General features: G+C 34.6%; 2 protein-coding genes across 2 annotated transcripts; one reads left to right on the top strand and one right to left on the bottom strand.

Moving 5' to 3' along the window:
* The first annotated feature begins 4,024 nt into the window (after positions 1-4,024).
* On the top strand, positions 4,025-6,842 carry LOC143632523 (uncharacterized). Its single transcript, XM_077101022.1, has 8 exons — positions 4,025-4,248; positions 4,532-4,620; positions 4,728-4,866; positions 4,961-5,035; positions 5,127-5,248; positions 6,119-6,194; positions 6,287-6,346; positions 6,504-6,842. Exons 1-8 carry the CDS (start codon positions 4,111-4,113, stop codon positions 6,630-6,632), a joined length of 828 nt encoding a protein of 275 aa, XP_076957137.1. The 5' UTR covers positions 4,025-4,110; the 3' UTR covers positions 6,633-6,842.
* Positions 6,843-6,888: 46 nt separating this feature from the next.
* On the bottom strand, positions 6,889-9,504 carry LOC143632522 (protein TRIGALACTOSYLDIACYLGLYCEROL 2, chloroplastic-like). The gene is made up of 5 exons (XM_077101021.1): positions 8,896-9,504; positions 8,459-8,788; positions 8,018-8,133; positions 7,851-7,941; positions 6,889-7,159 (listed from the first exon to the last, which is right to left on the bottom strand). The coding sequence occupies exons 1-5, from the start codon at positions 9,382-9,384 to the stop codon at positions 7,067-7,069; spliced, it is 1,119 nt and encodes a 372-aa protein (XP_076957136.1). The 5' UTR covers positions 9,385-9,504; the 3' UTR covers positions 6,889-7,066.
* Positions 9,505-13,187: the final 3,683 nt, after the last annotated feature.

Here is a 13,187-nt window from a genome sequence, read left to right as displayed (position 1 = left end):
CGCACTGCGCCACGTGTCCTCTGGGACACCTGGCGCTTTCTCGTTGGTTGTAATCACGTGGTAACACATGTGTCATGCTGAGTTGTCGACCTTTCATTTGGCAGCTATCAACATCAGCATATCCTTTCTCCTTAAAAAGATACCTTCTGGAAGGTTGTCTGACGTGCACAATCAAGGTTGCCCTAATCCTGATTTGGATAAGGACGAGGTTGATTATGCGCACGTGTGATATGCGCCCATCCTGAGGATGCGCGAGGTCTTCTCTTTATTCTCACGCGCAGATATTTCATGCGCAGATGTGATATGCACGAGCATGTGATATGCGCCGCGCGCTGATGCGCTGCGCGCATATGTGATGCGCGAGCATGTGTGTCTGGGCAGATGTGATATGCACGAGCATGTGATACGCGCCGCGCGCTGATGCGCCGCGCGCATATGTGATGCGCTAGCATATGTGTGCCTGGGCATATGATGCCTGAGGATGTTTTGTATGCGTCATGCGCATAGGTTTTGGCTTTGTGCCTTCATAATGTCTTTATCTTGTGGGTTGACCCGCCTTGCTCGGTGTTGAGGCGGGTACATACCTCTTCAATAACATTTTAACAATTTAATCATCATTCGATTTAAACTACTATTAAGATCAACCATCTAACTCATAAGTTCAAAGTCAACAGTTTCTTTTTTGTTAAAATTCCATTAACATGAAATGTTGAGTTGAATGTAAAGACAAATCCATATCAAGTTTGACAATGAGCAATTCGGATTGAGAAAAACATCCAAAATATATATAAAAAGGGAGGGAAACGTACCACTAAATGCCATGTTAGAGAGAAATGAATCGAGTGATTCGACTGCAAAAGTACAAGGTTTTTGAACCTCTTGTCCGGAAGAGAACCGGTGTACCTTAGCCCGTTTGACCGGCAAAACAGAACATATGTTATTTTTATAAAAATATCATTTAATTATTGTAACCCATATATTTATAACAAAAAACAAATTCAGTTGTCAAAATCCAACACTTTTGCTGTTGATTCAGTCACTCGATCCTTTGCCGGAAGCCTAACATCAGCGACACCAATGGTGCTAGAATTAACTTTGACAAGTACAAATGACTCGGTTACTTTGACCCTTTCTTGATCCATCTATGGTTAACATGGTAAGGGCTTTTGGACTTGGTTTGAAAGAATTAACAACTTGTAAGGCCCCGTTACCGGTGCCTCACATTTGGACGTTGGTTTTACTCATTCACATAGTTCTAGTCATCAGAGTTAATAAAAACATTCGCGGAATATAAAAACTTTCATAAATTATTACATAACGACCCATAACATGTCTTAAACACCCATCTTGTATTTAGAAAACTAAGTAATTAAACATAAACTGATAAACGTCGTGAGTCTTCGGATGCCAGCCTCTTATCCAATGCCACGTGTTCCCCTCAAGCGAGCTGCCTCATCTTACTCACATGCGTGCATACTAAAAGTCAGCTACGCTGAGTGAGTTCTAGTTAATCATACAACATACAATCGGTTCACATACTTGCACACATGCCAGAAGGGGTGTACATTATTCATACTTATTTTTCATGCATAACGATCCATCCTATTTAAAGAGCCTTCCCCCCTATAACCTCACAGATATTATAAGGGTCTGGTCCCTAACATCACAGATATTATAAGGGTCTGGTCCCTAACATCACAGATATTATAAAGGGTCTGGCCCCATCATCACAAATATTATGAGGGCCTGGTCCCTATCCTCACAGATATTATGAGGGTCTGGTCCCTATCCTCACAGAAATTATTAGGGTCTGATCCCTATCCTCACAGATATTATAAGGGTCTGGTCCCTATCCTCACAGATATTACTAGGGTCTGGTCCCTATCCTCACAGATATTATAAGGGTCTGATCCCTATCCTCACAGATATTATTAGGGTTTGGTCCCTTTGTTTCGTGCAACTGTACCATACCTGTATTTACATACTTTCCATGACAACACGTGCAATATCCGAAGATCGTTCACGTGCCATCAACATATCATACATACATCATATACATTTATACATTCATCATTCATACATCATATATGTTCATACATATATCATTTATACATCTTATATATTTATCATATCTTTAACTTCCACCTGACGGTACGTTCAATATCCGAAGATCGTTCACGCACTGTCAGGAAATCATCATACATAAATCATGCAAGGCATACACTTACCACTCAAGGTAAGTGTATTAACTATCACATCGAGTATTGACTATAAAATCAATATAGTCAATAACAATAGAATCTACACACCAAACATCAATAAAAACATGTACTAAACCCTATAAATCGGAACATGTGTAAAGGATTTTGAGACCTAAAATAAACAAAGTTGAATTAGACAATATATAGTGCTGAATGAATCTGACCTTGCCCGAAGAATTCATCAACAACCTGCACACACACCGGTTTGATCTCAGGTCATCAATAACCTACAAACCCTTCGGTTCAAAACCCGTACAGCCGCATGGAAGGAAGAAGATGATTAGAATCTGGATTCGACCTAGATATATGGACATGATGAGAAGTTGAAACTGATTATCTTTGATTGCTCATTCATTGGAATTTGTTGTTTGTTCCCCCCCCCATTGAGTGGGGAGAAGATAACCGATTATGCACAATTTATTGGCGTCTTAAACACAAGCATTTGCATTCAATTTCAATTCAATGGCTTCATCTTAAAAAATATGGATAGATATTTCAATCTCAAAGGATTAAATAGTAATTTTAAAGTTTGTGAAGCTTTATGAAGTTGTATAAGACGCTTGAAGAACGAATCGAGGTATTGAATGATTACTTTTTCTGCCAAATTATGAAATGACGTTTTTACCCTCGACCTCTAATTGTGAAATTACATTTTCGTCCATCACTCCTCCTTAATGATATAATATAATATAATATAGATTTTGGGCTGGTGTGCATATGTGTTAGGTAAGATATAGTTAGATAGTTATTATATATTAAAGCGATTAGTCTATCTTTGTGGTGTGTGCCAATAATTGCAATTACGTACGTAGATGACTTTGATCATGTCATGGTAAGGAATGTTATATAAATTGACAAGATTGGATTGACTTGCTTTAGACACGATGAAGGAAAGATTATGTTTTGTGCTCGGCCTTCAAATGTTATTATTTTAATATAATAACTATTATGAATGTTAAGCTAGATTATGAATTTTTTAAAAGAAGTTTTTAAGAAAATGTTAGGATTGACTTATGTGTTATGGAAAGCCAAAATGACTAAAAATGACACTCTTTTAAATATAATATCTTTGTGGTTTTGAGGGTTCGTATGGTGTAATAGGTAAATCAAACTCATTAAGTTAATAAGTTAGAGAAACCTAACTTTTCAAAACCCCTTTATTTTGACTTATTCATAAGTTAAAATCGATAAGGCCTTATAATTTGTCATACACCTTATATGACTTTTCAAAAATTTTATAAGTTATAAGTTGATGAAAATAAGAAATCTCGAACACCCCAACATGTTTAGGTTATTAATTTAGGGCTAGTAAATGCAAAAGTGTCCTAAAAAGCCGAAAGGAAGGAAGTTGTATAGATTTGTTTTGCTATATGCTTAATCAACTTGTACCATACAATGAAAACATATATTTATTATGTTATATTCCACTGGCTGGCCTTTGTGTCACCAGAATCTTGATTCTTCTCTTTGACGCCAAATACAAATACTCCGTTGAACTAATATCAATCAGCGTTTAAATTACATTAACTGATTGATTGATTATTGCAATCACTCATCACCGGATTTGATACTAATACTAATAATAATAAAGGTATTACATTTTGTCTACTTCCGATTGTATGTGTTTTGCCCTAACTATATCACTGCCTTATTGTTTGTGGATCTTGACTATTTAGGTGATTATTATTTGTATTTGTATTTATTTACGACGTTGATCTAATCCAAATACATATGTGTATATATATATATATATATATATAAAGATTTGCAGGATTATATTATGGATACACCAAGATCTGATTTATTATTCACACAATAATCAAATCAAATCAAGATCTAAATAATCAATATGGTGGTTTCCAAGAAGACATCATTGGCTTTCAAGTCCTACCAAAACCAGGCTCAAGTGCTTGTTAAAACCTACCTTTTAGCTGAGGCTTTTATGCCATACACTTCTGTTCTTGGTGGCGCATTCGCTTCCAAATTGGTTCGTATTCCTTTTCCGAATACTAACTTCTCTAAAATTCTTTAAAAATTTAGCACTTCTTAAAATGATTTTATTCAAAGATTTAGGTTATCATTGTAGTAATATTGTAATTGTGATCACAATTAGCACATTAATTATACTATAACGTGTACACCTAAAGATTTTGATTATTATTGTTACATTATTGTCTTTTAATCATAATTATTCAGATTTTTGAACTTTAGCCTGTTACATTTAGAAAAAAATTAGAATAACCACAAAATAATAATATGATTTTCTTCAGGTTTATGATCTTACACAATTGATAAGCACTTTTTACTTCAGAACGTATGCGGGCCTTACAAAAATTCAGCGGATTGAGTGGAACAATCGGTAAATGCAATTTTGTTCTCTTTATTTTCTCATAAGGTTTTACTGTCTATTATTTCCTTCTCATTTTGTTATGTCTTTACGCCTCTTCGTATTGTTTTTTCATTCAGGGGTATGTCTTCTGTTCATGCCATTTTCATTACAGCAATGTCTTTGTACTTTGTGTTCTGGTCAGATCTTTATTCTGATCGGTACACTGCGGGTCCCATTACTTTCAGAAGCTCACCACTCTCTACATTTGCATTAGGGGTAAGTGTTAATAATATAATGATTTAATAATTTTTTAGGAACAAGATCCGGCAATCGGTCTCTCCTAATTTTTTTCAGTATAATTTTTATACAGGTTTCTGTTGGTTACTTTTTGTCGGACCTTGCAATGATCTTTTGGCTATATCCTGCTTTAGGCGGATTAGAATACGTAAGTTCATCATCAAGGAGGAAAATTTTATAGAAAATATATATTCTTTTTGAGGCTTTTTATGGAATTTATCTGTACTCTCGGATTTCAGGTTGTTCACCACACGCTTTCAGCAGTTGCGGTATCATATGCCATGTTTACAGGGGAAGGACAACTGTACACATTCATGGTTCTTATATCTGAGTTGACAACACCTGAGATCAACTTGAGATGGTATGCGTGTGTAAATATGTTCAAATAAGAGTAAAAATGTTGAGAATTTCGAGAACCGCATAGTACAGTTGTACTTTTTTGCTTCAAGTGTGATATACATATAACACCGTCACATTAAATTATCAATGCATTAGGTACAAGTACGTAATGCGGTTCTCGCAGTTGTCAGCTTAAAACTAGTTATGAAAAGAATGTGTTGCTATAGTACAATTGTACACATATTTTGATATGTGAAATAGTGTTGAATAGCATATATGCAGTTGTTTGTATTGTATATTTGTAATAGTGTTATATTATATACAGAAATTAAAAAAAATCGATATAGTGCATGTGCATTAGTGTTGTATTACGTATATGCATTAGTGTGTATTGCATACAATAAATAGTGTTGTATTGCATATATTCAATAATGTGAATTGTATAATGCAATTGTGTTGTATTATATGCAATAACACTATTGTATATATAAAATACACATTTTTGAATATATGCACTACATCGACAGTTTTTTTTTGTTATTTTTTAAGGAACAATATCAACTTGTTAGGAAGAAACAAAAAGAAATCAAAAAATATTTTTAAAAAAAAGTTAAAAATAGTTCTTTATTAGTTTTCTAGTTCTCTCTTTAAGAGGAGTTCTCTCTCTCTCTCTCTCTCTCTATATATATATATATATGGGGAGAGGATCAAGAGAGAACTAAAAATGCTTTTTCTAATTAAATTAAAAATATTTCTTTATTAGTTCTCTAGTTCTCTCTCTAAGGAGGAGTTCTCTCTTGATCCTCTCTTTCTCTACACACACACACACACACACACATTTTTTTATTTGTATTAATACTTGTGAAATTTAATCGATTTGTGAATGGATTAGGTATTTAGATACTGCTGGTTTAAAAAAGTCTAATGCGTATCTAATAAATGGCGTGGTGATATTCTTTGCCTGGATGGTGAGTATAATTAATTAATTACTTTTTTCGTATAATTGGTAATCGTGCTATTTATTATACAGTAGTTTCATGAATTTATCTGTTTAATGCAGGTGGCCAGAATTTTGCTGTTTGTTTATATGTTTTACCATGTCTATCTGCACTACAATCAGGTAATTTTGTGTTGCGCTTGTATCTTTTTTCACACCCATGCTGTACTTAAGCCTGGCAAAACGGGTGGGTCAGGTCAGGTCAGTTAACGGTTAGAAAATGGCTGTTTTATTTAAGTATCAAATGAATTCTGAACATGCTTCCGAAAATGAGGTGCAGGTGATCGAGATGCATGAAATTGGGGTACTTTTGGTGTTTTTGGTTCCGTCGGTGCTTGGTGCCATGAACTTAATGTGGTTTGGAAAGATTGTTAAGGGTATGATGAAGACGTTAGCTAAGAGGCTGTAAATTCATTCTTTTATGTCATCGATCTTGAGTTGAAAGAGGAAACTTCAGTTGTTGTAAATAATCTTATTTGTCAGGTAGTAAATCATTCGGGAACACAAACTGCGACGCCTGTGTATAATATAGGTCTTGATTGCATGATGAGTTTTCTTATCTGTTACAGTATGCTTCTATTTTTCATTTAACATACATGTATGCATTTTGGGTTCATAACCTTGGGTTTAATTGTGAAATACGAGTTGTTCATAAAATGCTGAAAAGCAGCTAATGCAAAGTTTCAATATTCGTTTCACTCACACGTTCAACAAGATTTGAAAATCACGGACTCTAATAACGAAACATAGTATCGTTGAGCATACTAAGAAAAAGAATCACAACAGGATCTATAAACATTTTCACTATTAAGAAATTGCGGTGGTAAATTAAATTCAGGGTCTTCACAATAGCCTACTGAGTGACTTGATGACCAACTTCAAGTTTTTTCGGGTAGCTTCATCACCCGTGAATCCAAGAATATCGGAGCTTAAACTCTGAAAATCACAAATGTTCATCAAGATATATATGTCAGGTTGCGTTTTTATCTTGAAAATGTCAAATCAAACAATTCGGTCATAAAGAAGTTGAAATTCATCCAAAGTCTATCTTAGAGGCGACCAACCTCCTAATCAGGTTATTCACCTTATCGTAATTATATTTTTTTGCGTAATTATCATTAGCATATTAGTTATTTCATAGGAAATTTGACAATGAACAAAATATGTTTGTGGTAAGGGTGTTCACAAACCGTTGAAACCGACCGAATCAAAACAAATCGGTGTACGTTTGAATTTTGTACAGTTGGGTCACGGTTTACGGTTTGAAAAACTGGGCTTGGCGGTTTGGAACTTGGAACCAACTATTTAACTTTATTAGTATTTTCTTTCTCAATTTTGGAACGCTAGTTATACATATGTATAATATTTTCTTTACCATCTTCAAAAAAAATTAGTCCAAACTAACGCTGCAAGTAAAATAAAAACTGGTTCAAACCACCAAAACGAACAGTTTTGGCTGGTCTGACGGACCCAATCAACCCACTGGTCAGACCATGAACAACCCCAATTTGTGGATCAATCCGACCTGACCTGACCTGACCCATACCAAAACGACCGGTTTCAATCCGACCCCTGTTAATCTGTAACCAACCGACCCATCAGTAAATACAAGTGTAAGGTCACTAACCTCAATGTTCTTCAAAGTAAATACAAGTGTATATATAGATTTCTGAATCAACTCAGTGTTCTCTGGAGTCATAATAGATGCATGCGTCTTTCTGTCAAAACCAAAACACAATATGTAAATTCAACAGTTTACTAAAACAGCACAACGATACTTGAAAATACAAATACCTCAAATCCTCTGTTGCTTGAGCGAGACTTTTGGTCAAACTTTCAACTTCCTGCAACAAACCACTATCTCGAACCTCTGACAGCATAGGTTGAACATCCTCGGCCATTGCCTGGATCTGAGACAAACTTGGTGCATTACGATACATTAATAATATTGAATTCACATACTATATTTTTGTTTTGATAAGCAAAATTTACCAAATATCTGTTTTTGGCAAGTGCAACATTTACAAACCTGGTGCATTAAGATGTATTCTAGTCTATAAATAAAATTCCATTGTAATTTTAATCTTCAACACCTCATAATATTACTGGCTCGCTAGTGCAACCGTGGATGTAGATCAAATTAAGTATCGTGTTCTCTTAAACTTATCTCTAAAACAAGCATAGAGTTAAAATAAGCAAAATTTACCAAATAGATGTGAAATAGACATATCGCACCTTTAATAGCAGGGGTCTGGCTTCTTCAATAACCGCCGCAGCTCGTTCCGCCAACGCATAAGTATTAGCCACACCGATCTGTTCCACTTCTCGTCCAAGACGGGTAAAGATCCCAATTAACGCATCCAAACTTACACCTTGATATCCTCTTAACTTCTGTCGATCACACACGATCACACCTTCTTTAACACAATCCGGATCCAATGGACCAAACGAAGGCGTTGGAATCGGATCTTGAGGAGTAATATCAATCATGGTCTCCATTAAAAGACCCGATTGATTCACCTCAATCAAAGCATTTCTCGGTATTATTGTCTTATCATCCTCTACCTACATTGCACATACACTCAATAAATTATGTTGGTTCACATTCGCTCGCTAACATCTACTTGACTAATAGCGTTTTATTTATAAAAATAGAAAGAGAAAAAAGTAACCTCAACAACAGCTTCAATACTTTTCAAGGAAGGATTAACTCGAATAACATTACCAACAGTAACCCCTCTGATCCGAACCTGCGTACCCGTTTGAATCCCACACGCGTGGGCAAACTCGAAAAGCGCAACGTACTTTCGGAACCTAGACTTGAAGTGAAATGCCCTTAACCAAAGCAAGCTCAGGGCGAGTAGGACCGAGCCGGAAACCAGGAACAAGCCCACCCCGCCTTCCCAAATGCTCCTGCGACCGAAGCCGAAATCGCTGAGCGGGCGGAGGGTTTGTCTCCATAGGTTTCGGGGCACATCAAGAACAACTGCAAGTGGGTGTTTGGAAGAGGGTCGCTGGGTGTCTTGAGAGGCTTTGATTGGGAGTCTTTTTTTTCTTTTTGTTGATGGGAATGTGTTTAGGGTTTGGGATTTGGGGGAGAACAATTTAGGGTTGTGAATTGGGATTGAATTCATCATCATCATCATCATCATCATCATCATCAATCAATCAGAAGAACAACAAGTGGCTAGTGATGAAACAAAACAATTGAAAATGAAAATTTTGTGCTTTTGGATACAGGAGTGCATCACTATCATGCCATTCTTACTACCCAAACAAACCCTACAAACCATTCTACTCTTTCGACAATAAGCTTAAGGCTAACACTATATTTTTTTAGGATTTTATTCAAGGAACCGGAAAAAAAAAAAAAAGATAAGAATTTATTATTGAGTTTTTTTTTTTATTAAAATAAAAGAAAGAGTATGAAAGAAAAACTAGGTTTTTTTTAAAAACTTTTCTGTTAAATATGGTATAATTGTAAATGAAAGTTTATAGCTAATTACAATATTACTAATTTATCATATCTTAATTCTTTTTTTCATGTTGTTATGAGGACATAATTGTAAAGTTACAATTTTTTTCTTATCTTTTTATTACGATCTAACTCAAGAATGCAATTAACACCTCCTTTTATTTTCTTTTATTTTAACTCGAGAATTCATTTTAAGTATATAATTTCTTTTTCTTTCTTCCTATATCCAATCTTATAATTTCTTTTTCTTGTATTTTAAACCTGAGAATGCAGTGTAAATGTAACCAAGACTAACATTGCAATTGCAAACAATTTGATTTATTTGACATTATTAAATACTTAAGAGTCATTTTATAGTTGTCATATAGTATTCAACTTACTCTTCAGAGTTTCATTTAAAGAGGAAAAAGAAAAAAAAAGGAAAATATAAAAGAATGGAAAGGATCGACTTATCTCACTATCTACCTCGTGACCAACAACTTAATGAAGACAAGACGGTTACGAATAAACTAATGTAAAGACACAATAATTACTAAATGCAGGTCAAGTTATTCTACAAAGAGAAATAAAATTGAGAAGTATGAGAATGATTTGTAGTCATACAAAAAACCCCCTCAATAAATAAATAAATAACTCAAAATTCAATAAAAAACGAAAAAAGTAAAAACACAAAAATGTTTTCACCGTCTTTCTCGTTCTCACAAAAAAAAACACAATGGTAAGTGAAAAAAGTCGTTGTGTCTTTTTGTTTATCATTGTGTTTTGTGTTTATTTCATCATTGATTGTGTCTTTTTTCCTTAACATTGTGTCTTTTTCTTTTCTTTATATTGTGTTATATTACTCAACATTGTGCTATATTTTGTTAGGCATTTTCTTATATTTTGCGATCTATTGTGTCATTTTTTAGTTATAATTGTGTCTTTTGTTCATTTTTGTCATTGTGTCTTTGACCTCGGCATTGTGTCTTTTCGTCAATTTTTTTGAACGGGAATGATGGCGGAAACATATTAGTTTTTTAAATTTTTTTCGTTTATTATTTATATTTTGAGTTATGATTTTTTATTATATTTTTTGAATTTATTTTTAAGAGGTTTTTTTGTGTTGTCACAAATCCTTCTCACACTTCTCATTTTTGTCTCACTTTGTATTTTTTACCCTACTAAATGCGGAATCAATGGTAATCAAAATGTTGCTAAAATAATACAAAGATGACAAACACACAAGAAACTCAAAATATTTTCATTGATATTAATCAATAATACAAAGGAATAACTTTAGGGTTTCTAGGTAGAATGTCATGTGCGCTAATTTCCGCACAAACATATTATGTCTGCTAAGAAAGTCTCTAATCAGCCGTTTTTCACCGTTGTCATAAATGTGACATAGTATTTCCTTAAATAGCCACATCTGAGACCTTCTAGAAACCCTAATCATTGTTAAAACATATTCAAACGTATTCAAAGTTATTACAAGTGTCAGATAGGTCTTCGAATAAGCTTTTGTCTTTATCGAGCAAACCTTGTAATCCATAAGTGTGTTGGTATTGTTCTACGAACAAGCTTTTACTTATAAATATTTTCCTTAGAAAAATATTCTTCAATCATACTTCATTCTTCATGATATAATCAAACTTTGCTCGAGAATATCCTACGAGCAAACTTGTTCTTCTTGATTTCTTTAGCCTTTGTCAATGACTTATTCCAACAAACTAAGTGTGCTTGGGTACTGTAGCTTGCTAGAGGTTGAACCTTGCTCGTAGAAGTCATCAATAATAAATCTTTTAACTTCTACAAGTGTGCTGGAGATCATTGTTATTGAAATCTTGCTCGGCCCACCAGTTTTACTTGGTTTAAGCTTGGCTAAGTCAAGGGTTTGCTCTGAAACAAACCTTGCTCGAATGAAGAACAATCTTGCTTGATGAAGTGTAGGTTGCTTGAACTAAACACTTAGAAGAATTTCAGAAGATAAACTTGTTCAATGTAAGATACCTTGCTTGAATAAGTATCAGGCTTGCTCGAAGTGCCTAGTTTGCTCGTATTCCATACTTAGCGAATTTCTTGAGGAGGTTGAGAAGATTCCAATATTCCTTGATCATTTTTTGTCCCAACAATCTCCCTTAGGTTGGAACAAACTCAGATGCAGCAAAACACCTACAGATTACATACATTTGTTTAAAATACACATCAAATTCTTAAAATCAGTAAATTACATTACTTAAAAGAAAGAAATATTACAATAATCAGAATTCTGTCACAAGGACATTACACATCAAAATACATAAACAACAATTAGTCAGCTCCTTGAGCTTCTCCTTTCTTCTGTCCTTCTTTTCAACCTTACCGCAACAACTTTTTGTTGAAAATTTGAGATCTCCACATGGGATGGATGTTCTTCAGGAAGGTTCCATCTCATGATATCATGTAGATCATCCATATGGAGATACTCCAGATCAGTGTCTTCTTGTATAATTCCCAAAGCAAGGCCCTCAGAGTTTCTCAAGATAAAGCTGTTAGTCTTTTCTTCAAAGTAAATTTCAGCTATTCTTCCGTTTTTCTTCACCTCTGTGTTAGGCCTGCTATTTGTTTCTTCATACTTATACACTACTTCATGTTGGCATATGGATTAGTGACTTTCTTGGACTTGCCAAATGATAGTTTTGTCATTATAATGTCACCCGATCACATTTGCCTTTACTTATTCTCAGCTTCAGTGTATTCTAATTTTCTTTTCTTGTTTAACAAAGGAAAGGCTGCCCTTGCTTGATCTTTCAGGTATTTGGACAGGTCATTCCTATTTTGGATAAAAATCAACTAAGGATGATGTATCCAAATCCGTAAAAGTGAGGTATAGTGCAATGATAATAATAACGATTATGTGAACGAAATAATGAAGAACACCGAGATTTGTTGCGAGGAAAAACCCCTTGATCTTGATCAGATCAAAGGAAAAAAAACCCCGAGTGATGACAACTCGTCGATCACCAATTTATTAATCACAAAAAAGGTTACAAGTGTTTTGGAGATTACGATCAATGTTACAATGAATGCTAGTGTGTAGAGAGAATTATGAGTTTTGCTCTAGTGTGTGTGAATACAAGTGATTTCTAATTGATCGTTATCTCGATATTGTAAAGAAAATATCAACTAACAACATTTCCTACTAATCCGCCACTCTTCCATAACTCCTTCAACCTTCATTGACCACGTGCTGGGAGCTTCCAGTAGCGAATTTTGAGGTAGACTGAGTCTTGGAGCCGTTGCATTCATTAAATAACAACCTACACACATGAGACAATTGTTAATAATATCAACTGCTGAGGACCCTTGATCCTGTCATAGCTCTGGAATTCTTCAGAAGGATAATTGATCTAGACGCGTCTTCAAGGATAACATATCCTCAGTATAGAAATTATCTTCTCTAACAATTGCCCCCAAAATGGCGGGTGTTTATGCTTTATAGCTGGCATTTTGAAATTTGAATATTCTGCA

Source organism: Bidens hawaiensis, unplaced genomic scaffold (genome assembly GCF_021521415.1).
Source record: "Bidens hawaiensis isolate Kalapana, Puna unplaced genomic scaffold, B.hawaiensis_p1.1 tig00006395_1, whole genome shotgun sequence".
NCBI classification, from domain to species: domain Eukaryota; kingdom Viridiplantae; phylum Streptophyta; class Magnoliopsida; order Asterales; family Asteraceae; genus Bidens; species Bidens hawaiensis.
The sequence above is the reverse complement of the archived record's forward strand: the minus strand, read 5'-3'. Positions and strand labels throughout refer to the sequence as shown.